We start from the raw sequence: 27,579 nt of genomic DNA on the forward strand, positions 1-27,579 counted from the left end.
CTCTAGGCCCAATGTGGGGCTTGAACTCACAACCCAGAAATCAAGGGTCCATGCTCTACCAACTGAGCCAGCCAGGTACCCCCGGCAATGGATTCTTAGATATGACATCAAAAGCATGAGTACCAACAACAATAACAAAGACAGATAAACTGAACTTCATCACAATTGAAAATTTTTTGTGCATTAAATGACAATAGCAAGAAAATGAAAATACAATCCACACAAGGGAGAAAATACAGTCAATTCTCGTTCCTCTCAATAATTATGTTCTATTATGTCACCATGAACACTGAATTAGTGAATACTGAACAAATGCTCCTAGGGTTAAGATCCTGGGAGCTTTTGATCATAACACTTTTGTAAACTGATCAATACATAACCTGTTCTATGTGTTTTTCTGTTTAAAGATACCTTATTTAATATACACTGTTGATTCATTAACATTGAACTCTCGGCCAAAAGCAGTATAACTCATGCCTGAATGAAGCTTGTCTAGTATGTATTTTCTCCATAAGGCACCTCACAGCCTTCTTGGATTTACAAGCACTAGACAGCACCCCAGCACTACACTTGGGGGTCATATTAAACAGCGAAATCACCAACAAAAGACACAAAAATACTTAAAAAGTGGCACTAACAGACTACAGAAAGGATGCTTTCTATAATCTGAGAGCTGAAATAAGAGGCAAAGCACCACCTTTTTTTTTTAACTTCATCTGGGAACATGCAGATTGGCAACTCAAATGTTTTGCCACCATTCACATGTGCATGGATGAGCACAGAAGTGCCATGAATATTTATTTGGGGATTACAAATACATTTTAGTGAGTAGTCAAATTTCTATAAACAGAATCTGTGGATAATGAAAATTGACTGTATTTGCAAATCATATATCTGATAAAGGTGTCATATAGAATATACAAAAAACCCCTAAAACTCAATAACAAAAGGCAACCCAATTACAACTTGGCAAAAGACTTGAACACACACTTACTTCTCCAAAGGAAATATGCAAATGGTCAATAAGCAGATAAAAGATGTGGAACAGCATTAGTCATTAGAGAAAGGCAAATCAAAACCACAAGATACCACTTCATACCTATTAGAATAGTTATAATAATACTTTTTTAAAACTGAAAATAAAAGGTGTTGGTAAGGATACAGAGAAACTGGAGCCCTTGTATGTTGCTGGTGGAGTAAAATGGTTACAGACACTGTGGAAAACATTTTGTCACTGTGGAAAAGTTTGATGGTCCCTCAAAAAATTAAACATAGAATAACTATTTGATTCAGCAATTCTACTCCAAGATATATATCTGAAAGAACTGAAAACAGAGATTCAAACAGATACTTATATGCCCATGTTTACTGTAGCATTTTTCTAGCCAAAAGGTAGAAACAACCCAAGTGTCTGTCACAGAAGAATAGATAAACAGAAGAATAGATAACAGAAGAATCAACAGAAGAATAAACAAAATGTACACATGGGGCTGTTGAATCACTATGCTGTGTACCTGAAACTAATGTAACACTGTGTGGCAACTATACTCAAACAAAACAAAACACAGATACACTCTGGAATATTATTCAGCCCTAAAACGGAACAGGGGCACCTGGGTGGCTCAGTTGGTTAAGCGTCCAACTCTCGATCTTGGCTCAGGTCTTGATCTCAGGGTTGTGCGTACAAGCCCCACACTGGGCTCCATGCTGGGCTCCACGCTGGGCTCCACGCTGGTCGTGGAGCCTACTTAAAAAAAAAAAAAAAAAAAGGAACAAAGTTCTGATATACTACAACATGAATGCACCTTGAAAACATGATAAATAAGTCAGGTACAAAAGGAAAAGTATTGTATGATTCCACTTCCTTGAAATATCAAGAATAGGCAACTTCATAGAAACAAGGTAGATTAAAGGTTACCAGGGGCAGGGGGGAAGGGGGAATGCAGAGTTATTGCTTAATGGTTATAGAGTTTCTGTTTGGGATGACGAAAAAGTTTTGGAAATAGTGGTGATAGTTGCCCAACATTGTGAACATAACTAATGCCATTGAATCATACACCTAAATAGTAGCAAATTTTGTTATGTGTATTCTACCACAGTTTTTTAAAAACTCAGTTAATAAAATGGGAAAAAAATCACTGAAAACTACTAACTGCTGCTAACTTTTATTCTGTATTGAAGGACATAATCAACCGGGAGAAGAGGAATTTTGCTCTGTCAAATAAATATATTTAAAAGCTAGCAAACATCAGAGCAGAATGAAGTACCAATTTATAAAAGAGACAGAGGGGAAAATTACTACTAGTTATTTATGGCTATACGAAGTTGACATATTGCAAGGGAAACATAATATAAATGTATTATTCAAAGGCTTCATTTCCAATACTTGACATTTCAAATTTGAAAATATGAAAATTGTCAAACAAAACTCAGACCACATTAGCAATGGTTTAAAAAAGGGAGCAATTTAATTATTATAATACAGAGTGCTTTAAGAAGTTTTTGAATGTGTAAAAGAAAGAACAGTTTAGTGCATTAAATTGTTACAGTCTTTACATTGCTTCTTCTTAAAAAAGTTAACAGTAGTATGAAAAAGCCTTGAATATGCATGCTGCTTTCATTTTTATAAACTTTTTATTTTTTAACTATAGCTTTATTAGTAATTCCAAAATGCTGCAATTTAGCTGATTTCTTCACTCAGACAGCTGGCTTTGTGGGTGGCTTTTTCATACCATTTCATTAGCTGACAAACATTTAGGTAAAAACAAGAGCTTAATATTATTCATTAAATTAGACAAAAGAAACTGGCCAAGCCCACTACATCCGGTCATTCAGAAAAACATTTTAAAATCCAGAGCTAATTAAACTGAACATTTTTTCTATGAAGAAAGCACATTTTGAAAAACAATCCTGTAGTCACAAAAAAAGGGTCCTTCTCAACATGAATGAACAGCACCGGTCTTTACAACGTTTATAAGTTAGTATGAACTTTCAGTCTCCTGATACGGCAAGAGTTAACAGTTAACACTCCCATGATTCATAAGTGAAAAGCTAACCTTTAACTCATTATGATCAGTTCAGAATTTTTTCTCTCTTCACTGAAATTGCTACATAAAGTAGAATTTCCCTGAAAGATAATTCTTGAAAATTCTGATCTGATACCTGTACAAACATTTCTGATTTCTATGATTGTAAGAAAACACTAAGTATATATGTACTATATGGTTCTTCTTCACATTTTTGGTAAAATATTTCAGAGTTTCACCCTATCCAAATTCTTATGCCATTTTCTTCTCCTTCTTCACTATTGATTATCTTTAGTTTAATACAAAGCAAATTCAGCTTCTAATAAAAAAATGAACAGATTATTACAGAGTAATAGTGGTATCCATGAATGTGTTCAATTAAAGATCAATCATTAAGGGCCAATGATATCACAAAATCTTACTGTTTCAACATGTGTCAATAGGCTGTTTTTTTCACTTACATTGAAATTGTACAAGCCCACACACAAATTTTAATCTTAGTGCAGGGCCTGATAAATAAGACATAGAAATAAATCAGGTTTTTCTTTTTCCTGTTTCTAACAATTTTTACTCTGTAAAATGTTTGGTCACTCAAAGCTATAAGCTTAATCACATATCAAAGAATACAGGCAATAAGGCCCATCTTACTAGACATACAGTATTAAGCTGGACAAAATATGAGGACAAGCTCTAGTGGTCATTAAACCCCCTCAGAAAGTCTAGGAATCATATCAGAATAAAAATGTACTATATTAAAATTCGAATTTTTACAAGTTGTTTAATTAGTGTTCTATTTACATTGCAGAACTTCCGCCAAATGCAGTAGTTTAACTTTGGCACAACATTAAGTTCCATTTCTTTTGGATATTGGATCCTATTTTTTGAGAATGTGTATGCCCCAAAACGTTTTCAGTGTCATCAAAGATTGGGCCCACTCACAGTAAATCAGACATCTTGCATTGAAGAATTGATTCTCCTCCAACGTTTTAGGCAGCTATAAAAGAAAAACATAATAAAAAACTAAAATTTTAAAGAAAACCATATTTTAATGTTTACCAGTTACGAAACAAAAATTATACCAATTAGCCATGAAAATACATCCTCTGTATTTGCTTATTAACACTGAGATCACTTGTTATATACATCTTATTTAAAGCACTAGAGTTTGTGTGCAACTCCTATGTATATGTTCTGCATATAGACATTTTCACCTATATGTAATAATTTATAAAAACAATTATTAGTAGGAAGTATATATTTCACTGTCAGTTTTTGTAATAAACAGACTGAAATCTAAAGGCTTTTGTAATTTTTTCTATTTATATACAAGTCTGGCTTGTGCAAAAGATATATATGTATTTCACTTTTTGCAATAACTATTTTGGAAAAATTCTGGTTACTTATTTTTGGTAAACTGAACCGTATTTAAGTGAAGAAATAGCTATTAAGAGGAAACTTATGGTGAATCCTTTTATAAGATGAAACATTTTGTTAAGCCAACAGTAACTTACTAATTAATGTATTTTATAATTTTAGACTTTTGAATATTTTAAAAAAGGCATGCCTGAATATGTACCATGAAAGTGCATGTCTAACATATATGATACAATTTTTTGAAAACTGTGGCTTTGTATGTATTTTTTTGATCATAGTATCCATTAGAGTATCACTATAGAACATGAGAATTATCCACACAAACTTAAAGTCAAAACTACAAAAAAGTTCCCATTATTTTTAAAAGATTGCAGCTCCCTGCAGAATCACTGCTGAGGTTACTACAACCACAGGGACAATTCACTGCAGCAACACATTTGTTGATTTAATTTTGGCTGAGTGAGGATTCTTGTGTTTAGCAATTAAAAAAATGCCTGTTAAAAATATTTTATGCATCTGGGTCAGAAGAAAGCCTGTTCTGAAAATTTCTGACATTAGGAAGCGGAGGGTTGTACTCTAGGATAAAGCTACACAAAACTGTTTAACTTCCTGTGACTTACATTATGCTCTATAACCTGCAGTGAGATTTACTCTCAAATAGGTGCATTTTTAGTTTCATCTGTTTTTCTGCTTGAAAAAAAATGTTAATGAAAAGAAAGCCTGGAAAAGGACTGCTAAGCAATAAGAAAATTGCCTGGTACATATTAAGCTCTCTATAAATAATTGTTTAGCAAAAATAAATAAAAGCAGCAAGGAAGACATGGGGGAGTTAAGGAAATACTGCGCAGAATAACAAAGCATAAAAGTAGAGGATGGGTAGGGATGCAAACAGCTAAGAAAGTAAGTAAATAGGCTCATATGATAATAAGGATCTATGTCTCGTTTCCTTCTTTACTGTTTGAGAACACCAGAGTAATTTCTGATAATAAAATGCTTTGGACTACTGATAGACATATACAAACATTTCAAAACAAGTGTGTTATTCTCAATATAGTTTTATCCTAGAACACTCCAAAACAGAGAGTAGAAAAGAATAGAACTATGCTATTAAATTCTAAAAGTATTAAGAATTGAAGTCCTAACTCCAAATCAGGTATCTGATTTGCAGCTACAGTGAAATTTCAATTAATTCAATCTATAAAAGAATTAAAATTTAAGGAACATGCCAAACCTTTCAGATTTAAAGCATATTTACTCGTGCTTTTATAGCAAGAGATGTATTTTTAACCAAATACAATGTTTCTGCTGGTAGCAGGTTTATTTTCTATCAGAGAATGAAAAGACACTTTAGGCAAATGAGTTAATTTAATATCAAATCTGTTATTTACCTTTTGATCTCTAAGACAGAAATAATTTATATCACAGTTTTCAAAAACAGATGCCATCTAAGCAAATATGAATTTACACAGAGCCTAAAACAGACCTTTGGCTTTCAACAAAAAAATTACTGAATAATTTTAACACATAAAGCATTTTAAACTCTAGTTAAAAACCTAATAGTTCGGGGGCAATACAATGAATAAAAAAAGATACCCATTTTTCACCTAGTTTCCTAAAACTGAGCAATCCTCACCCCTGTGGTAAGTCTGTCCTTCGGTACACTTTTCCCCTTCTTTTTAGTTTTCGTTTTTGAATTCTTTCCTTAAATAGGCAAAAAATGAAGCTTTAGTGAAGGAGGGTTGCAAGCAATACATTTTAGTTATCTTTAGTATTTGTGAATCCCCCCCACCACCAGTCTCCCTTCTCTGAGAATGGGCAACTTTCCCTTAAAACAAAGTGAAAAAACATTTTATATAAAAAAGTAAATAATTAAAGCAGCATTAAATTCTACATAATAAATGTAACAATCATAATAATCAGACCACTCATAACGATCACATATCTCTTGGCCACAGTCACTGTCCCTAGTCCTCTTATTAGCTAAAAGGAAAACCATTTTAGAAAAAACTGTCAAAAGTGAAGGTGTCAGATACAAGGGGACTATTCTAAATGTATGTGGTTGATGAATATACACTCAGATTAAAAACTTACATTTCAGTCATCTGATTTAGAAAGCTTCCGCTTCACATGTCGTGGGGGTTCCCAAGTGTCACTATCATCTGTTTCTTCTTCGTCCTCTTCCTGATCATCAATAACTTCATCTTCCTCCTCATTTTCCTCAAATAATTCTATACCCAACTCTGATCTTCTCTGTCTTTCTGCAAACCACTCTCTGACCTGCTCATAGCCCATATGTGATTTGTTCACGAGTTCGTCAAGGTCTTGCTCATTAAGAAATTTGTGCTTCAGGTAATAATCCTTAAGTATTGCAGTTCCAGTTTTAAATTTTATGAGTGATGGCCCCCTGTCCCAGTTGTTCATTCTCTTGCTTCCTCTTGGCCGCCCACGTGGTCTTCCTCTTCCCCTTCCTTTGGGTCTCCCTCTCCCCCTTTTCCGAAGGGAGGACAGACCATTCATACTACTTGAGTTGGCACTTTGATAGTAGTAGTACCATTTTAGGTTTCCATTTTTCCAAGCATAACGGGTGTCCCCAAACCAACTGACAATGTCTGTTCTAGCAAGCCCGCTCTCTTCGGCCAACTTGTCATACTCTTCTGGCGATGGCCACTGCGTTCGCACAAAAGCACTCTTAAGCATGTGCAACTGCTCGGGTGTTTTTTTACAGATCTTGCCTGTACTCCCTGGCTTAGGTGCACCAGATTCATCTCTGGGAGAAGTTTCTCCGGCTTCTTCTTTGGAACTACCTGCATTATTTTCCTCTATTTCCATTTTCTCTTCCTTTAAAGCTTTTGATTTCTTCTTCTCTGTAAACCAAGCATCAATTTCCCTCCTGGTAAGTTTGGTTTGCGCTCTTAACCTATTTAATTCTTCATCTGTGAGGACAGAGCTGTTGAGAAAACTCGCCTGAAGGGCACGAAGCTGCTCTGTGGTCTTCTCTTTAAACTTCTGGGGAGTGAAGTCAGGAAAAGGATTCCAGGATTGTTTAGGCTGTGAAGTAACAACAGTTGGGGATTCCGTGGTTTCATCACTGGAGTCTATAATAATAGTGGTGGAGGAATCATTGTTGAGATGTAAGCACTGATTACTCTTTGAATTTCTCTGATTGTACCTTGTGTCACTAAACCATTTCTTAATCTCTCCTTTAGTCAGGCCTGTGATTTTCATAAGTCTGATAATTTCTGAATCGTGGGGAAACTGATTTTTAAGGTAGCTGACTTTCAATTCGGCCAGTTGCTCTTTAGTCTTTTTTGCCCGAATGCCAAATGAATCAGGGTTTGCCGCTGTGGTTTCGTGTTTGACGAGCTGGGAAGGTGGGATTGCTGCTGTGGCTGGCTTTGTTTCTGCAATTGGCTGCACGGCAGGTGGCTGACTTTTTTGTACATTTGTTTGATTTGGAACCCCCGCCACGGTCAAGGCTATAGGTGCCGTGACCGGCAAGGTGTTTGCTCCAGCTACTTGTGTGAGGACCAGACCTGGCTGACCAACTATTTGGCATGTCTGTAAAATGGATGGTAAACCATTACTCCCTGTGGAAATGTGTGTAGGAATAACAGTTATGGTCTGAGGTACAGTGTGTACTGTTCCATTGAATTGTTTCCTTCTGGCCTCCTCTACTTCCTCAGGGGTCCAACTAACACCATGTTTTAGGCGTTGGGCTGAAAACCATATCTTGATCTGTTCCTCCGTGTATTTTGCTTGAGCAGAAAGAACAGTAATTTCTGACATTGTTGGATAAGGGAATTTGTTGTAGGTGTTAAGCAAAAGGGGGTTGTTATCCAATGCAGCATTGTAGGTGGGAATGCTATTAACGGGGATTAAGACTTTGGGAATCAAACTGGAATTCTGCTGAGCTGATACAGCAGTTATCACCTGTGCTAACCCAGGAAGGACTGCTGCTGGGGTCACCACTGTGCTGGCAGTGTTCGGATGTATTCTGTTCACAATGGAAGTACTTGTATTCGATTCAGAAGCTGAAGAACTTGGATTTTCCACAGTTTCTTCACGGTCTGGTTTGATTTCATTCTCTTTGTCTTCAGGAACGTCCTCAACTGAGTTGTGGTGAACTGTAATCCGTTTGTTCTCCACTTTATTTTTCATCATCTTCATAATTGGAGTTTTACTGATAGATATTCCTGAAGAAGAAACTTCTGTAGGTTCAGCTTGCTCTGAATTCTCCTCTTTAACAAAACTACCATCAAAAGTCAGATCATTTATTGTCTGTTCAAAGATTGTCTGGTTATTTCGTTTCACCATAGTCAACTTAAAATTCTCTTCTCCTGGGTGATATTTCAGATTATGCTCAGAAAGTGCATCATACCTTTTGGTAAGAAAATTGCATTCGACACAAACATAGGATGAATTTAGCACTACGTTGGGGTGTTCCGAATCCACATGAAAAGTAAACATATTTAGATCTGGGGTTTGAAAAGTACAATATTTACATTCATAGCCACCTTCAACTTTTTTATTTTGCTGATTGTCAGAATCCACAGATTCATGAACTTCTTCATCACTTGAGATACTCTCTGCTCTGGTGTTTTCTACAGGTGTAAGTACAGGAGGACCTTCATCCAAATCTGATATCAACTCGAGGTCTGGATCCTGTTCACTGGCAAGGACCATGCAGGGTGTTGTGGATTTTCGCCTGCTTGCCATTCTGATGTTATGAGGAAAATCTCAGTGGTGATTAAAAAGCATTGAGGCTTAAAACCGTTCAGTATTCTTCATTTGAAAACAACGGCTTTTGGTTCTTCAAGTCCATTTTTGTGTTCAACAAGTTTCATTAGCAGCTTTTTCATGGTGCAATCAAGTAAAGAGCTTATTGTTGGCAGATAAAATACTGTTGAACTGCTGAAATTTTTGAAGCACAACTCCAATTACCTACATTAAAATAAATTTAAAAATGTGTGATTATGATCTTTTAAACAAACTGCAGTTATATTTCACTTACATGAAGTTGTTGGATAGCTCAGTTATAAAGATCTAGAATAAGACCAGAACCAGGAAAAAAGTCCTCTAAGGATCAAAATACATGTCTCCAAGCCAAATCACTGAAGGTCACATACTGTACTCATGGTCAGCCCCCAGGCCTCTTTACTTGGATTTTTCAGCCACCTCTATATTGACAGGGAAGTGGGAGAAAAGTCTGCTTTGGCAAGCACGCTATTATCAATGTGAAATGATAATCTGTTAACAAGGGAGGAAATTTAAAACTATAAAAAGCAGTCACAGGTACCCAGAGACTATGGCCATTAAGTGTATAAGAAATTCAACCCATCACTTATGTCCTCTTCCTCCTACTAGTCTGTTTTATCATTCCAGTAACATAGCCAAGTACGACAGAAGCAGCAAAGATGGGTATGAATGATCAAAGTCTTAGAAACATTATTCTTTTTTTTTTTTTTAAGATTTTGTTTATTTGACAGAGAGAGACACAGTGAGAAAGGGAACACAAGCAGGGGGAGTGGGAGAGGGAGAAGCAGGCTTCCCACGGAGCAGGGAGCCCGATGCGGGGCTCGATCCCAGGACCCTGGGATCATGACCTGAGCTGAAGGCAGATGCTTAACAACTGAGCCACCCAGGAGCCCCTAGAAACATTATTCTTAATCATTCTCCACAATGCTACCAGGATTTATAAAACATATCTGATCATATCAGTTTCCTGACGTAAAGTTTCCCCAGTGCTGGAAGAATGAAGCCCAACTCCTTAAGCCACGTGTAGTTCTCTTCACACTTGCCCTCAACCTCAACTTCCTGACATCTCTCTCCTGACTCCTATTTCTTATGCTTTGGGCACAGTAGACACAATTGCTGTTCCAGGGGCACACAATGGAGGCTGTTCCCTATGGTAGGAGCCTTGTTTGTGCATGCTCTGTGATGATCTTTATCTGTCCTATAGATCTCTCCCTTTAACTTGGATCCAACCTTCCCCTCGGTTCATCTTCTAGTCTAGTACTTACCGAATTGTGGCAAAGGAGTGTTACATTTCTGACCTACAACCTATCCATACTCCTGATCTCCTTACTATAGGTGAGTCTCAGTTTTCCAAGGACCTTTGTATCTTCAATCTAATATTCTTCTATCTTGGCTGACTTCTCATTCATTTCTGTATCCCCTCTGCATACAAAAAGCCTAGAAGGAGGGACTCACTAAATGTTTATTAACTTGAACTAGAATGAATAGGAAAACAGTCCTATGAAACTCAACATGCCCTGCCAAATTATGGAAAAAGCCCAAATGTCCATCGACTGATGAATGGATAAAGAAGATGTGGTGTATATATACAATGGAATATTACTCAGCCATCAAAGAGAATGAAATCTTGCCATTTACAGCAACATGGACGGAGCTAGAGGGTATTATGCTAAGCGAAGTAAGTCAGTCAGAGAAAGATGAATACCATATGATTTCACTTATATGTGGAATTTAAGAAACAAAACAGGGGGGCACCTGGGTGGCTCAGCTGGTTGGGTGTCTGCCTTCGGCTCGGGTCATGATCCCAGGGTTCTGGGATCGAGTTCCGCATCAGCGGGGAGTTGGCTTCTCCCTCTGCCTCTTCCTCTTCCCCCCTAACTCATGTTCTCTGTGTGTGTGTGTGTGTCTCTCTCTCAAATAAATTAATAAAATCTTAAAAAAAATAAGAAACAAAACAGATGAAAATAGGGGAAGGGAAAAAAAAAAAAGGAGAGGGAAGCAAACCATAAGAGATTCTTAACAATAGAGAACAAACTGAGGGTTGATGGAGGGATGTGCGGGATGGGCTGAATGGGTGATGGGGATTAAGGAGGGCACTTGTTGTGACGAGCACTGGGTGTTGTATTTAAGTGATGAATCACTGAATTCTAGACCTGAAACTAATATAATCATATATGTTAACTATTTAAATAAAAAATTGAAATAAAAAAAAAGCAACTCAACATGCCCTGAGAGCATCACCACAGAGAACAGTAGCTGAAATTCACAAGAATGACCATGACTTATCAAGAAAAAGTGAATCATGCTCATACACATACATTTTAATAATTTTGTACACAAATATTTGAAATAAAATTTTAATGCTACATCAATGAAAGGCAGTGTGCTTCTGAAGTCTAACCCAAAGGAAAATGACTAAAATGAGTTAAGTGGTCTCATTTATTTTCTACCAAAAATTAGAACTATTTTCATTTATTAGTATAATCCTTGTCCTAGCTGAAGTGAGGAGAAAAAGTTTAAAGATTACAAAGCAAAACCTGGTCCGTATGAGGAGATATACTGACTCAGGAAAAGGAGAAACATCACCAAATTTCCCATATTATAAAATAAAAAGTATCCTATTCTCAAAGAATCCCTATTCTCAAAAGGTGTCATTCCTCCCCTCTGGAAAAAGCCTCTGATCTCTAAGGGAATATGAGGAAATCACTGATATTTAGAACTATTTCTTAACTAAATATTATACACTAAGCTAATGCCATCTCTCCTATTCAATTCAGTAGGATTTTAACTATTTTGTTCAAGTGCTAGTATAGCTGTTTGATCATTTTTTTGTCATTAGAAATAGGGAATTCCTCAAATAGTTTGAAGTAAGGAAGAGCAACAAATGAGCAGCACCCACATTTTTGGCCGTGAAGGAGAACTGTTGAAAGGCAAGGGAGTAAGCTATTTTGTAACTGTTATTCTCCTAGAATCTCAGATTATATTTAATTGGGAGTATACTAATAGTTAAAAATCAAAGATAGGTTTTTTTCTGAAGCTACCTTTCCTTAGTGATGGTTTTCAAACTTTTTGTTGTAAGCAGCAGAGCCCTTTCTTCAAATAAAATTCTATGAGAAGCCTTGGGGCAAAACAGAGAAAAGAACAGCTGTCTGGCTGGAGAAGTAGAAAGGCTAACCTACTTCCTGACCGCATCCCACGGATCCTACAAATCCTACTTCTACCTCTGAAGGGTTCTGAGATGTGTTTGAAAGCCTGTGCCTTAAAAACTTAACTACTTTCAAGACAGTGTATCAGTGTCACCAAAAATCCTTCTCAGCTTACCACTGCTGAGCCATGAAATTTGAAAACTAATCTAAAGTGAATTTAATGTGTCCTTCAGGTTGTTTCACTGTAGAAGGCAGGGCTTGGGCACCCAGGGGTAGAAGAGAGTAGCCAGTACTAATAAGAGATACAGAACTTGAGGATTATATAAACTTGAGGAGCTAAGACCCCTTTATCGTCCTATTTAAAAGCTTAAATATTTTTTGCTAAAGTCGTAAAAATTACAAAATATTCATAGGTTATTTTACAATCTAATGATGTATATGCACCATTGTGTGTTTTCCTTTGAAAGCACTGGTTTTGGCAATATAAACTTAAATAAGCTACTTAAAAGAGAAACTTTAAAAAAAAAAAGTCTTCAGTAATGCAACACTCAAATCTGATTATCTTGGGTATTAAAGATGGCCTCAGCTCAGGTTACTTCTATACCCAAATACACAGACCCGACAAACACTCTTCCCACTTTACTCCTGAAACTGTTTACATTTACCTAACAAAACCAGAGTCACTATATTATTTAACGTATTTCTAAAGGGAGACAGAATTCCCAAAAGAAGCTCAAGATTTGGTCCAATGGCTCAGTTCTACTATAATGTATACAGCTCAAAAATAGGCCAAAGCGCAAAGGCATCCTCATGGTCCCGATTATATAAAGACATGATTTGGGGGGAAGCAGGGAACTCAGTACAAATACCCCATTTTTATGACAGAAGAAACCCAGGCCCAGAGGAATACATTCACAGAGGCGCTGTGATATAGGATCAAACCACAGGTTCTGGAGTCTCCTTTGTCACTCAGTGGTTCAGTGACTATAGAAGTTACTCAGTATCAACCTAAGTTTTCTCACCTCTAAAACCAAGATTCTTCATTTCAACAAATTCACACAACTATTTGTTGGATGCCAACCATGGGTCAGGCACTGTGTTAGGTAGTACCCTACGGCGATGACTGTGACCGACTGCCTCAGGTCTGTCAGGTACTAGCAGTTGAGTAAGAAAAACAGGCAGTAAATTATCACTTAAAATAACTGTGATCAATGCAATGAGAGAGGAAGTATCAGGAACTCTATGAGCACACTGCAGGAGGCTTCTAGAGAGGAAGCAGAAAAGGTTGCCTTGGAGAAAATAAGAAGGGTGCTATCCACCTCAGAGGCCGACGAAATAAAAATGCTTCACACACTGTGATGCACAGTAGATGCCTAATTAATGTTATTTTCCAGTCTCTGAAAAATTCTTTTGGGAGATGAATACCACTTATTTAGTATTATCCTCTTTCTCTCTCTCTCTCTCGAGCAATTTAATCAGCTGACAAGGCACACAAATTGAATGAAAAAGCGGAAAGGGTAAAAAGTATAAGAATTTCTTTGGTGTGGGTCCAATTTATCTCCTTTTATCATTAAAGTGCAGTGCAGCTGAGACAGGAAAATTGCCATGCAGAAATCGCTATTAGCTGACAGGCATCTCATCCCCTACTTGAAGGTCAAATAAAAACAGAGCTCAAAATCAATTTGGGGAACCTTGCACTATTTACCTGTAAAAAGGGGTAGAGTTCAGTTGCACAACTGAGTAGCTAGCTAGGTGGCTTTGCAATTAAAACACAAAGTGAAGACTGCCAATAAGATAAAAAATTATGCTCTAAATGCATCCAGCACTATAAATATAATTATATTTGAAAGCGATTTTCAGTAGAAAAATGGTAAAAACAAAATAAAACAAAAAAACCCTAATCTGATCAATTGTTATATGATCATTAAAAAATGGTAATCAAGAGTAATTAAGGAATATGAAAAAATCGCTTCTCAGTCTTTTGGCTTAAGATCAAGTGTAGGAATATGAAAAAATACCCATTTACTGTTAAATTTTTTAAAAATCAGAACAAAATCTGCCTATTAACTATAAAGTAACTATGGGAAAATACGTAGGCATATGGAAAAAACTAGATGAGAATATATAGAAATGAAATATTCACATGAGATTATGGGTAAAATTTTTATTTATGTGTGCTCTTTACAAATTTTCTTTAATATTATTATAACATTGCTTTATTATAAAATACAACAAACAATTTCAAGGCCTTAAAATTGCAAATAGACTAGAATATTCCGATGGTCATTTGTCTAGAGTTGGAAACAAAGTTTACTTTCTACTTTTAAGGAAAAAACATGTGCTACATAAAGGTTTTTCTTCAGGGGAAGCAGAAATCTCTGAGTATGTATAACATTCAAGTGTTTTCCATACATTTTTGGGAGCCGCTCCATGGTCTGAGAAGTCAAGCTAGTTCTATGAATCCTCAAGTGCACTCAGAATCTGCAGCGTATGGATCTAGGTCAAGCCAATTTCCATGGTTCTATCTGCATCCTGACTCTTCTTCTGAGGGTAGGATACTCCTTAAACAATTCATGATTCTTAATTCATCAAAATAATGACAACAAAGTTTCTCTACAGAAAAGCATTTAATGAAAGTAAAATTCATTTTATCACAGTATAAAAACTGGGGACAATCCTAACAGCAGTTCTTACATGGTCAAAAAGAATGTCTACTTAGCTCTCTACTATATATCCCCAGGGCCCAACACATTGCCTATCAAGGCCTCATTCATATTTGCTGGAAAAAAAAAAAAACCTTTAAAATTGTGTATTATAACATTTTACTTCATTAAACACTCATTTATAGAGGAGTTATAAAGAACAACTGCGTTTACTTTATAGTAGATTATTTCCAATGGTAAAATCCTTACTAATAAAATTACCTTAGTCATTAGAATATTAAAACATCTTCATATATAGACCATTCTATTTATTAAAACATAGCAATGAGGGGTGCCTGGATGGCTCAGTTATTAAGCGCCTGCCTTCAGCTCAGGTCATGATCCCAGGGTCCTGGGATCGAGCCCTGCATCGGGCTCCCCGCTCAGCGGGAAGCCTGCTTCTCCCTCTCCCACTCCCCCTGCTTGTGTTCCTGCTCTCACTATCTCTCTCTGTCAAATAAATAAAATCTTTTTTTTGTTTTTTTTTCAAATAAATAAAATCTTTAAAAAAATAAATAAAATAAAAGATAGCAATGAATATTCAACAAATATTTACCAACACCTATAATTCTGTTGTAACAAATCAGCTTTATGTATCAGTAGTATATGTCTAAATTTGTGGACTGTTTAAGAATGAAACAAGGGAGGGGCACCTGGGTGGCTCAGTTGGTTAAGCGACTGTCTTCAGCTCAGGTCATGATCCCAGGATTCTGGGATCGAGCCCTACGTTGGGCTCCCTGCCCAGCGGGGAGCCTGCCTCTCCCTCTCCCTCTGCTTCTCCCCCAGCTTGTGCTCTCTCTCTCTCTCTCTGTCAAATAAATAAATAAAATATTTTTTAAAAAAAAGAAGGGACATAAATTCATTCACAGAATTAGTCCTGCAGTGAAATTCAGGAGAAAAGTGTTCCTGTAAAAACAGGAAATGCAAATCTGAACTTAGAATCATTATTTTTCTATTCCTGGAGAGAACTGTACTCTAATGGTGTTCTACATTTTTAAAGAGATTAAAAAATAAGTTCTCAATGTGATACACTATAAATAGTAAATTGTTTCAAATTCTATGCTTAGTGCTACAAAAAGTCTAAAATTTTTTATAGTTAAGCAGAGCCATAACTATACTGAATTTCCATGCCTCTATTTTTTTTGGCTGTCTTGTACTTCAAATTAAATTATTAACAGACAACAATTTATTTGCTTCGTTAGCCACAAAAGCATATTATATCGGTAAGATTTTATGTGAATAAAAAACAACTTTCTTACCAATTCTTAGTCAAATATGAACACATAAAATAACTATAATTTTTAAGGATTATGTTAGTTTTGAGCTGGTACTAGCTAAAAACTGTTCTCAGAGTAGCTAAAATATAAACTGATAATCCTTTGGGATATGTATTCATACCTATTCTGAGAATTCTTAGAACTCTGTATTCTATTTAGTTTCACTTCTTATTCTCTGAGTTCTATTTAGCCAACTGAAAATACTTATTTTTACATGTTTGTATTCAAACTAAAAGTTACAAATCCACCAAAATCACAGACTGCATGAAATAATAACAGAAATAAAGAATAAGGGGGTCAAATTAAAACAAAGAATATCCACCATGTTAAAGAAAAAAGTGTCTAATAAGACACTTTCTTTAACTAAAAAAAGCAAAACAATTTTGGCCTTTTTACACTTGAGGCATTTCTCAAAACCAAAATGTAAAAATACTTAGAAACAACGGTCAAGTTCTTAAAAAAATTAAATGAAAACTTTGACAACCCAAATTTGTATCCACAGCAAATGTTTTTGTTTGTTTGTTTGTTTGTTTTTTAAATTTATTTATTCGACAGAGAGAGAAGCGAGAGAGGGAATACAAGCAGGGGGAGTGGGAGAGGGAGAAGCAGGCTTCCCGCTGAGCAGGGAGCCTGATGCGGGGCTCGAACCCAGGACCCTGAGGATCATGACCTGAGCCGAAGGCAGCCGCTTAACAACTGAGCCACCCAGGCGCCCCCACAGCAAATGTTTTTAAGAATTATGGTAACCTAGAATCATTACCTAAGAAATAAATCTCAAGAAAACTACCAAAATGGTCTCAAGACAATCAAAATTCAAGTATCAAGGTGTATATAGAGAGGAGTAAATGTGATAAAAAGGAAAGCACTGGAGAAACTGTGGCCAAAAATCATCTAATTTCAGAAGATCCTTTTGCTAATGCTAAACTAAGGGCTTAAGGGTTTAGAAATTCTATCCTCTCTACCTGCTTTCTTTCCACCTGAGAAAGCCAACCTTAATACTGCTAAAGATTAAAAGAAGAATCCAAGCTGGACAGATTTCTCCTGGCAAGCACTGACTCCAGATTTGAGGAGTGAAATGTCTTTTTGAAAGGTCTCTACAACACTAACATCCTGGTTTTCTACCTTCTGCTGGCATGTAGGTAGGTATGTAAATATTGAGTGTGATACATAAATAAGTACTATAAAGAAATCTCCTATCTTTGTTATTAAAGTTTGTAGTATTACCCCAAAATAATTGTTTTGCTGGAAATAGTTTTCCCCTACTTTTCTCAAGGAGGTATGTTAAATCTTTCACAGTCTAACACAAGAACGCTATTCTTGATTATAAGTGAGATTATCATTGAGAGGCCGAAAAACCATTCATCTGTCTGTTACCTTCCCAATTTATAAAATAACTGTTACATGTTTCAGTCAAGATGTAATCATTCAAGGGGCCCCTGGGTGGCTCAGTCCTTAAGTGTCTGCCTTCAGCTCAGGTCATGATCCCAGGGTCCTGGGATCGAGCCCCACATGGAGCCCCACACTGGGCTCCCTGCTCCGCGGGAAGCCTGCTTCTCCCTCTGTCACTCCCCCCGGCTTGTGTTCCCTCTCTCACTGAGTCTCTCTCTGTCAAATAAATAAATAAAATCTTTAAAAAAAATACTTTGAAAGATAATAGTAATTGGTATTGGTAATGTCAGCTTGTAAGGACTCTAACAATTTTTAAAAAATGAAAGTTGAACCACCACATTAATAGCTATGGAATCTGGGGCACCTGGGTAGCTCAGTCGATTGTGTCCAACTCTTGGTTTTGGCTCAGGTCATGATCTCAGGGTAGTGGGATCAAGCCCTGGTTTGGGCTCCACACTCAGCTGGGAGTCTGCTTGAAGATTCTTTCCCTTTGCCCGCCCCACCCCACCCAACTTGTGTGTGCACATGCACACACACTCCCATTCTCTCTCTCTCAAAAATACATAAATAAATCTTTTAAAAAAAATCTTTCCTGGGCGCCTGGGTGGCTCAGTTGGTTAAGCGACTGCCTTCAGCTCAGGTCATGATCCTGGAGTCCCGGGATCGAGTCCCACATCGGGCTCCCTGCTCGGCAGGGGGTCTGCTTCTCCCTCTGCCCTCTTCCCTCTCGTGCTCTCTGTCTCTCATTCTCTCTCTCTCAAATAAATAAATAAAATCTTTAAAAAAAAAAAAAAAATCTTTCCTAGTACTTGCTGGAATTATCTAAAATAACAATTGGACTAGGGATGCCTGGGTGGCTCAGTCAGTTGAGCGTCTGCCTTCGGCTCCAGTCATGATCCCAGGGTCCTGGGATCGACTCCCACATCGGGCTCCTTGCTTGGCGGTGAGCCTGCTTCTCCCTCTGCCTGTTCTGCCTGCCGCTCCCCCTGCTTGTGCTCTCTCTCTCTCTGACAAATAAATAAATAAAAATAAATAAAATAAAATAACAATTGGACTAAAGTGTAACTATTTCAACACTATAGTATGTGATTTAATGCTTCTTATAAAAGCCAATTTATGCCAGTTAAATAAAATATAAAAGTAATTATGTACAAATATATTCAAGTATTTAAATACTGGCATGCTTAACCTAAAACAAAGTATTTAATCATCAATATCCTAATTTTTAGAATTATAATTAACTATTATTAGTAGACTATATATTGGAAATACATTTTCAGGAATTGTTATTTTAAGTCCTGAAGCATTTTTCTGGATATAGGTAAAAAAACAGTAAAATTTCTAGATCAATTTCCCACCCTAAAGTTCTCTGCCCTTATGACCTTCATTCGTCTTATTTCCCACTGTTACCACAGCACCAGTACAGTGCCTGATACACAGTGTATTTTGGTAAATATTAATTGAAAAATCAATCATTAATATACCACATAGATTTATCATGAAGTGTGATGCTGTTTCCTTTGAAATTAAAGCAGCCAATACTCCTATATTTTTAAAGTTTGAAATTACATTTCTTAACAAAGTGTCAAGAGTAAGCGCTGCTTTTTTAAGAAAAGCTTTTAAGACGTTAGCCAAATATAGGATCATGGGATCTAAAGGAAGCATATTCAGGATCTGAGTTTTACCATAACCAAACAATAAAACACATACTTGCCATAGCTTCTTCAGCATTCTGTTCTTTGACACGGAGGGTGTCCCTTCAAATTAGGTGTTTAGCTCAGGCCATCATTACCAACAGGTCTGACGTACCTATCTGCCATTTCCTACAAAAAAAAAAAAAGTCACCACTTTATTATTCTAGATATAGTCCAGTCTTAGGACTTTAAAGTTTATGCCTTCACTTTTTAAAAATAAATGTAATTTTGAAAAAAAAATTTAACTTCCTCATAGAAATTGTAAAAGACTCATTTAAATGCCAAACCCAATATTAATAAGAAACACAAAATTTAAAACATTCTCAAAAATTCTATTTATATTATATAAAACCACCAAATACTGTTTTCACTATTATGTTATTTTCAATAAAAATTTTCAAAATGTGGGGTGCCCGGGTGGCTCAGTCACTAAGCGTCTGCCTTCGGCTCAGGTCATGATCCCAGGGTCCTGGGTTCGAGCCCCGCATCAGGCTCCCTGCTCAGCGGGAAGCCTGCTTCTCCCTCTCCCACTCCCCCTGCTTGTGTTCCCTCTCTCGCTGTGTCTCTTTCTGTCAAATAAATAAATAAAATCTTAAAAAAAAAATTCAAAATGTAAATATATGCAGTCTGAGTATAAAAGCTGAGATGAAGAAATTGGGAATTGTAAAATATTAAGTACACAAAACTTATGAAAGACAATTTAGTTAAACTAAGAGGTGGGAGGAGGTGTATGTTTATATATTTACACATAAACCCACTGATATCTGTATCCTAATTTACAATACATTAATTGGAATGGGGTGGATTATTAATGCTGGCAACAAGCCAATACAACTTAAATAAACTAGTGGTATTCTACCCCAAAGCATGTGGTATCTAATAGAATGACCTGTGTTATTTCATTTTTGCAAGAAAGCTACTACCAAATGGCTTTTCAATCAGTGTACTGTGAAGCATCAGACTGTACAATCAAACAAAATCATTCTCCAAAAATTGAGATATGTGTCCAAAAATGTTGTGGCATATTATTCAGAGTACTTAAACCAATCAGGAAATTGTAATAAAAACTGTAATTGCTTCTCTTAATAAATAACAGTAAATAGTACTTTTGAAGGGTTGAAGCATTTTAGCTGTTGTTCTTTAAGCACTGAAACTCTGTAAACCAAGTGAATAAATATTAAGGAAGATGATCTTCCAAACACCTTATCCTTTGATTCTGTTCTTATATACATGTTCATGAAGAGGCTCTTAAGAAACAATGTAAATACCCCAACCCTTTAGTAAAATACTTCTAGGTTAAGTTAAAGCTTAGGCTGAATAGCTACACTATTTTCATGAAAAGGAAAAGAGCATTTTCCTGGTAGGCCCAGTGGAGCATCCTGCTATCTGCAGCCTGGGATTCTACAGTTTCATTTCCTGGTATCTCCTTGTTTGGAAACTCCTTAGCTATCCATCTACAGGATGTGGACTAAAAGAGAAGATCGGAAACAGCTGCCAAAGACGGGAAGTTATTTTCCAAAATGAATTATTAATATTATAGGAAATTGGTAACCTATTTGAATCCATTCTTGAATCACACAGTAATTGCAAGATGTTTTACCGAACGAGAGTCTCTTGAGAAGAGCTGCTGAGACATGTAAAGGCACAAGGCAACTACAGGAGCAACAAATGAGCTCCTTGATACTTCTGGATGAAAAGCATACTTGCCTGATGTTATTTCAGCTCCTGATACTGACATTATTTTACAATACTTCTAACTCAAAGTATCTTTTTAAATTTTAAGGTTAGAATGAACTTCAAAAAAATTAAAGAAGTCATCTCAGTCATATACATTATATAATAAAACAGATGAGTTGTTTTGGCAGAAGATGAACTGTAAATAAAGATGAAGAGCTTGGGCTTTGGAACCAGACTGCATGGGTTCAAATCTCAGCTCTGTCACTTACTAGCTGTGTGGTCTTAGACAAGTGGCTTAGCCTGTCTATGCCATCGCCCCCTCATCTAAAATGGGGCTCTACTAACATGTATTTAAAATAACACGTGTAAAGTGTTTGGAATATTTTCTGGCACTTAGTGAGTCCACACTTAGATTTTTCTGACTTTTATTTAAGGTATTAACTTTAAGTTATACAATAAAGAAGTCTTCACATAAACTTTGCTAAATGTTAAGACATTATAAAATATTTTTAAAGTCTGGGCAACAATCAATCAATTTTATTTTCCATTTCATACCTTAGAGCATATTAAGCAATGCTAGAACAAGTTGGCTTTAACAGGTAGACATTAATCAATCATAATTTATATCCTCCACCCCAATATACACATACTTCCTCTGACCTTAGCTTCAAGGAGAATCATTAATGTATGACACATTTTAAAAAGTGTTTCACAGAACTAACAAAGCTCTGACATAAACCATCTTATTGTAGTCATGAAGAGAAATTGTTCTCTCCTCCTCACTTTCAAATACAGTCCACACCCAGCAAAGTTTTAAACAAATTTCTTTTTGACAATATTAGAAGGTAAAAAGGAATAGACTTAGTATAGAAGAACATAATTATGAGCGAAGTGCTTGGAAATACCAAATCTTGGGGCGCCTGGGTGGCTTAGTCGTTAAGCGTCTGCCTTCGGCTCAGGTCATGGTCCCAGGGTCCCGGGATCGAGCCCCATATCGGGCTCCCTGCTCAGCAGGGAGCCTGCTTCTCCCTCTCCCACTCCCCCTGCTTGTGTGCTCTCTCTCTCTCTCTCTCTCTCGCTGTGTCTCTCTGTTAAATAAAGAAATAAAATCTTAAAAAAAAAAAAGAAATATCAAAATCTTTCTATCTCCTTTCATTCTTCATAATAACCAAAAAAAGAGAAAGAAAGACCTTCAGGAAGGTGGAAAAGGGAGTCAGAAATCCTATGAGAAGTATGAAATCACTAAAATTTAATGACAAAGTTCTTTTATTTAAAATAATATGTATATGGCTACTACTTTAATGTTTTGGTTTTTTAGATAGGCTTTGAGAATACTATTTTTTAAAAATCTATATATAAAAACTAAAAACAAAAATCCTGCATAAAAATTTTGACTGCCTTGGGTGCCTGAGTGGCTCAGTTGGTTGAGCAACAGACTCTTGGTCTCAGCTCAGGTCTTGATCTCAGAGTTGTGACTTTAAGCCCCATGTTGGGCTTCACGTGAGCTAAGTGTGGATCCTACTTAAAAAAAAAACAAGTAAAAAATGTTGACTGTGGGGGGCCTGGGTGGTTCAGTCGTTGGGTGTCTGCCTTCAGCCTGGGTCGTGATCCCAGGGTCCTGGGAACAAGACCCGTGTCAGGCTCCTTGCTCCGTGAGAGGCCTGCTTCTCCCTCTCCCACTCCCCCTACTTGTGTTCCTGTTCTAGCTATCTCTCTCTCTGTCAAATAAATAAATAAAATATTTTTAAAAAAATGTTGACTGCCTTGAATAAATGTCATTCTTAACCTGCTCATAAAAACTTCTTTTCCGAAGTATATCATTATATTTTTGTTTGGATCAAAGGTATATAAGACCATCTTACTAACTCCTGAATACATCATAGAATACTGATAATATAAACTGCAAAGATTAAGTATCTTTTAAGGTCAAAACCTGACAAATACATAAACATTTACATAATTTACTTTAAAAATTAACTGTATAAAATACAGATCTCCAAAATGTAAACTCAAATGTATATCCTGATTAGTAATCTAACTCAGCAGCTTCAGCCATTCAAATTTGGTTACTCACAACCACAAAAATATCAGCAACAAGGATACAATAAAATAGATCAGTAATATTATGGAAACATTGGCTATTATTCAAAGGCTAGCATTACAGTTTTTTCCCCCCTTCAAGTAAATGTAATTTAAATTACTTTTGAGATTACATAGGATGATTTAGAAGGATTTTAAGTTAGAAGAAATTTAGAAGTACAAGTGAATGTGTTACACTGGCTACAGTGCAATAGATATTTCCGAACACCTCCCTAAATTAATGAATATTAAGGAACCTAGCTTAGGGGGCGCCTGGGTGGCTCAGTCCTTAAGTGTCTGCCTTCGGCTCAGGTCATGATCCCAGGGCCCTGGGATGGAGCCCCCATCGGGCTCCCTGCTCGGCGGGAAGCCTGCTTCTCCCTCTCCCACTCCCCCTGCTTGTGTTCCTGCTCTCACTATCTCTCTCTGTCAAATAAATAAATAAAATCTTTTAAAAAATAAAAAAAAAAATGAAACCTAGCTTAGGCACTGAAGTTTAACACTGCTAATATTCAAATAAGTAGAGTCTCTTGAGCCCAAATCCACAATGATGCAATATACATAAAATGGTTATCTCCTCAGCTACATTTTAATCATTTTAGTAATTTTAAGAGTATCTCCGTTTAAATATAAAGCCATGATTTACAGCAAACTGAGTCCCTAATAACCCATTTTTTGTGCCCAATTAACCTTATAAGAAAGAAAATATAAATACATTATAACATCACCTTTCAGTCTTATTGTAAAATATAAGGGAGAAAAGGGAGAAAATCTCCAACATGAACCACCTCACCTACGCTATTAAGTTCACTAATAAAATAACTGTAAAACTTTATTCACATTTATTGAAAAAAAAAAAAAACCTTACAAGTATCACCAAAGGTGAAATAATTGCTACATCATTCACGAACTGTCCTCCACATCCAGTGAAATAATAAGCTCGCTATAAGGGAAAGAAATCTACTATTAATGAGTATAAGCACAGCACAAGCACATTTATGTTTTCAGCCTTAGCATATTTTCAAACCATCTGGCATCAGTGCCACTCTGGTTCATCCAGCCTAATCTGTTCAGAACTGAATACAAAACTAGAGCTACATGCACTTTGGGGAAACCAAAGAATAGCTCACATGTATAATAATACTCCAAATGTGCAGCTCTCAACTAGTTTATACTTGAAATGTGTTTGAGAAGACATTGCCATGAAAGACATTAAAGCTCTTTTAAAAATACTAGAATGGTTCAAGAAATCTGTATGAATCATAGCTGTCAGCAGGTACCCAAGTCTTACTTTCTTTTTTTCTCATTTTAATCTTGATCATTAAATAAAGCATTTGAAGAGGTACTTCTACAAAACGATTCACTGATAAGTGAAATGCTATCATTTCTATACTGAAAGAACCCAAGACTTTACATTTGATTTTGCATAAGATTAGTCAGCTTTGCCCTCAAATGCTTAAGAGTAAGGAGAGACAGATTAAGAGGAAAAAATATTCATGAGGGCCCTTTTACATCCTGTTATGCATTATTGTCTTTGGCAGCACCCACATTTCTTTTGCTTGAAATCAAGAATCAGAATTGCTACTTAAGAAATTTTTTTAAATCTATGGATATACTAAGGCCAATATCCCTGTTAAAACCAACTCCCATTCATCCTGATGGCATAAAAACAAACGACTTTTATTTTTTTTGGATAATTTTTCAGACACAAAGATAATTCATGTAACACATACAACACAAGTTAAAGCTTTCAGACAAAGACTGAGATACAATGACCAATACCAACGAATCTAAAGGAGCACTTATGTAGGTGGGTACACATGTACCCTCCAAACCCACAAATGGGCACTCTTCCTGGAGGGAAAACTGCTTCTTCCTCCCTGTGAACCCTGTATCTCCCAATCCTGTGATTTCCCCCGTTTCTGTTATCCTTTTAACCTTTAAGAGAATTGCTTTTTCAAGTTACATGGAATTCCAACCTAGTCACATTACAAACTATCAGCCTTTTTTTTTTTCTTTTTTTTCTTTTTTTAACATTTTCCCCCACAAAGATTAGCTCCTTCTCATGCTTTTCTTCAGCTCTGGGGTGTGATGACAGAAAAGCTCTGTGGAATTCCCACTCTGCCCCATTTCTACCCTGGATTCCTCCTCTATCCACCCCTTTCCCCGCTTCCTACTTCCCCTACCCTGAGTCTCTCTCATTGAAGCCTGGCCAGAGCTCGCTGCTTCGCTAACCTAAACTAAGGATATCAAGCGGAACCTTCTCCTTCTTTGGGGTTTTGCTCTTTCTTTACTGTTATCTACAGAGGGGAGAGGTGGAGGGAGATGCACGAAACAAAGAATGTCAAGTCCCTTTACCTAGAACTTTGGTGTAAATCCACAGGGAAAGGGCATCCGCCCGGGCTCTTCTTCCCTGCCGTTAGACCCCGCTCCCTGCGCCCTCATACCTCCTTCCCAGCCCTTCATCCCCGGCCAAGATTAGGAGATTGTTCCCGTTAGGCCCCGAGGCTCGGAGGAGTCCCTGGTCGGCCTCCCTTGTCTCCCTTCTGAAAGGGACGGATAACGTTTCCATTCTCTTCAATTAACTTCTAAGTCCCAGTCTTCCTCAAAACGGAATACAGTTCTTAAGGACTCAATTCTGAGTCTGGCCCCAAAGTGGGGAAGGGCCTGGCCCCGAAATGGGTGCCTAGCCTTCTCTGAAGTGGGGTACAGCCTCCCCGGAAAGATTTCCCGGGGCTCCAACCCCAATGCCAATGCGTTCAGCTCCAGCAAGCGGATCGCTCCCTACTCTCCGAGAGGCAGTCCCCAACGAGGCCACGCGCCCCCTCAGGGCAGGCCTTCCGACCTCCTCTAGGACCCTCAACCTCGCTGGGCTCCTCCGCCCCTGCGGCGCTTCCCGCCCCCCCACAACCCCTGGAGGCCCCGTCTTCACTCCCCTCAACAGTCCCAAGTTGCTCAGTGCTCTCGTAAGGACGGGGGCTGAGATTTTCCCTCACAGAGTGCACCCCGAGCTCCGTCCACGGCCGCAGACACCCCGAAAGCGGGAAGGAGCCTCAGGGGCCGTCCCTCGGTGGCGATTCCCTGGTGCAGGCAGGCCGGGTCCCTCCCCCTCGGACGCCCCGCGCCGCGGCCGCTTCGCCACCCGCCGCCGCCAGTGCGCTGAGCCCCCGGGGTCTCTGCCCTGGAGCCGCCCTCCTCCGGTCGGCCCGCGAGCCGCTCGCCTTCCCCGGCCGCCGCGCCGCTCGCGGGCTCTGCGCTGCCGGTTCCCCCCCGCAGTCCCCCGGCGTCCCGGCCCACTCGTCCCGGAGCCGGCTCGCGCCGCTACCTGCAGGGGCCGCCGCGCCTCTCAGCGCCCCGCCGCCGCCATCTTGCATTTCAAACCGGCTGCACTTTTCAGGGAGTCAACTCTGACCTGTGAACCCTACACCCGGAACCGCTCGGCGGGCCGGCACACGGCCTCGGCAGCTCGGCGGGCCTCGCGGAGCGTGGAGGGTCGGGGGTGGGGGTGCGACGCGAGGCGCGCGCCCCAGCGGCCGACCGGGGGCGGGGAGGGAGGGAAGGAGCCGGCCGAGGCGGGGCCCTCCCGCGCGCGCGCCGTCCGCGCGCCCCCACCCCGCTCCGCGCCAGGCTCTCCACTCCCGGACCCCGCACCCCGCTGCTCCCTTGGGGCTCGACCCGAGCCTCTACCCTTTGGATTGGCGCACGGGGAGGTAGGGAGCCGCCCCGCCCCTCTGTCAACAGAAGCCCCGCCCCGGCCCGCGGTAGCCCCGCCCCCTGTCAGCAGAAGCCCCGCCTTCTCTAGGTCTCGAAGCGGCCCCGCCCCTTGCCGCCGGTAGCTCCGCCCGCTATCAACAGAAGCCTTGTCTTTACTCAGGTCAATCCCCGCCTTCTGTCACTTGTGGCCCTGCCCTCTGGGCGCTCCGCCTTGCTACTGTCACCACCGGCTCGCAAGAAACGCCCCTTGTCATCGTAAGCCCCATCTCCTGGTGGCAGTCCACCCAAGCCCCGCCCCTTCGTCGGAATCCCCGCCCACTGTCAAAAGAAGCCCCGCCTCTCCGAGACCGGTCTGGATTCCAGCCCGAAGCCCCACCTTCTGTCAACCGCCGCCCCGCCTCTTCTCGCCTCCGGGTCTCTACTCCACCACCAACCGCAGCTCCACCCCCTGACACCGAAAGTTCAGTTCTGCTTCACTTCGAGCTGCTGTTGAAGACGGAGCCACCCTTTGCTCCCCGAAAGCCCTCGTTTCCCCCTTCGCGAGCCACTCGGCTGAAGGGCTTTCTTTTCAAGCCGTGGTGTTCAAATTCGGACAGCTTCCATGTGAGCTAGTCCCGCAGAGGGGGCCAGCCAAGGACCCCAGGCTTTGGGGAAAAGAACGGCGTCACCACGCCTCCTCACCCTCCCATCACTTTCAAAATTATGAAACGTGCAAACCAAAGCGAACAGAAACGTCTTACCCTCCA

General features: G+C 38.8%; 1 protein-coding gene across 2 annotated transcripts; it reads right to left on the reverse strand.

The window, feature by feature from the left end:
- Positions 1 to 2,719: 2,719 nt before the first annotated feature.
- Positions 2,720 to 26,521, reverse strand: ZHX1 (zinc fingers and homeoboxes 1). Of its 2 annotated transcripts, XM_044914660.1 has the most exons (4): positions 26,445 to 26,521; positions 19,384 to 19,492; positions 6,492 to 9,341; positions 2,726 to 4,020 (listed from the first exon to the last, which is right to left on the reverse strand). In XM_044914660.1, exon 3 carries the CDS (start codon positions 9,114 to 9,116, stop codon positions 6,495 to 6,497), a length of 2,622 nt encoding a protein of 873 aa, XP_044770595.1. In that variant the 5' UTR covers positions 9,117 to 9,341; positions 19,384 to 19,492; positions 26,445 to 26,521; the 3' UTR covers positions 2,726 to 4,020; positions 6,492 to 6,494. The 2 variants fall into 2 exon arrangements, with proteins under 2 accessions (XP_021544447.1, XP_044770595.1); XM_021688772.2 differs by lacking the exons at positions 19,384 to 19,492; positions 26,445 to 26,521 and adding an exon at positions 13,324 to 13,448 and having other exon boundaries at positions 2,720 to 4,020.
- Between the last annotated feature and the right edge of the window lie 1,058 nt (positions 26,522 to 27,579).

Source organism: Neomonachus schauinslandi, chromosome 4 (genome assembly GCF_002201575.2).
Source record: "Neomonachus schauinslandi chromosome 4, ASM220157v2, whole genome shotgun sequence".
Lineage (NCBI taxonomy): Eukaryota > Metazoa > Chordata > Mammalia > Carnivora > Phocidae > Neomonachus > Neomonachus schauinslandi.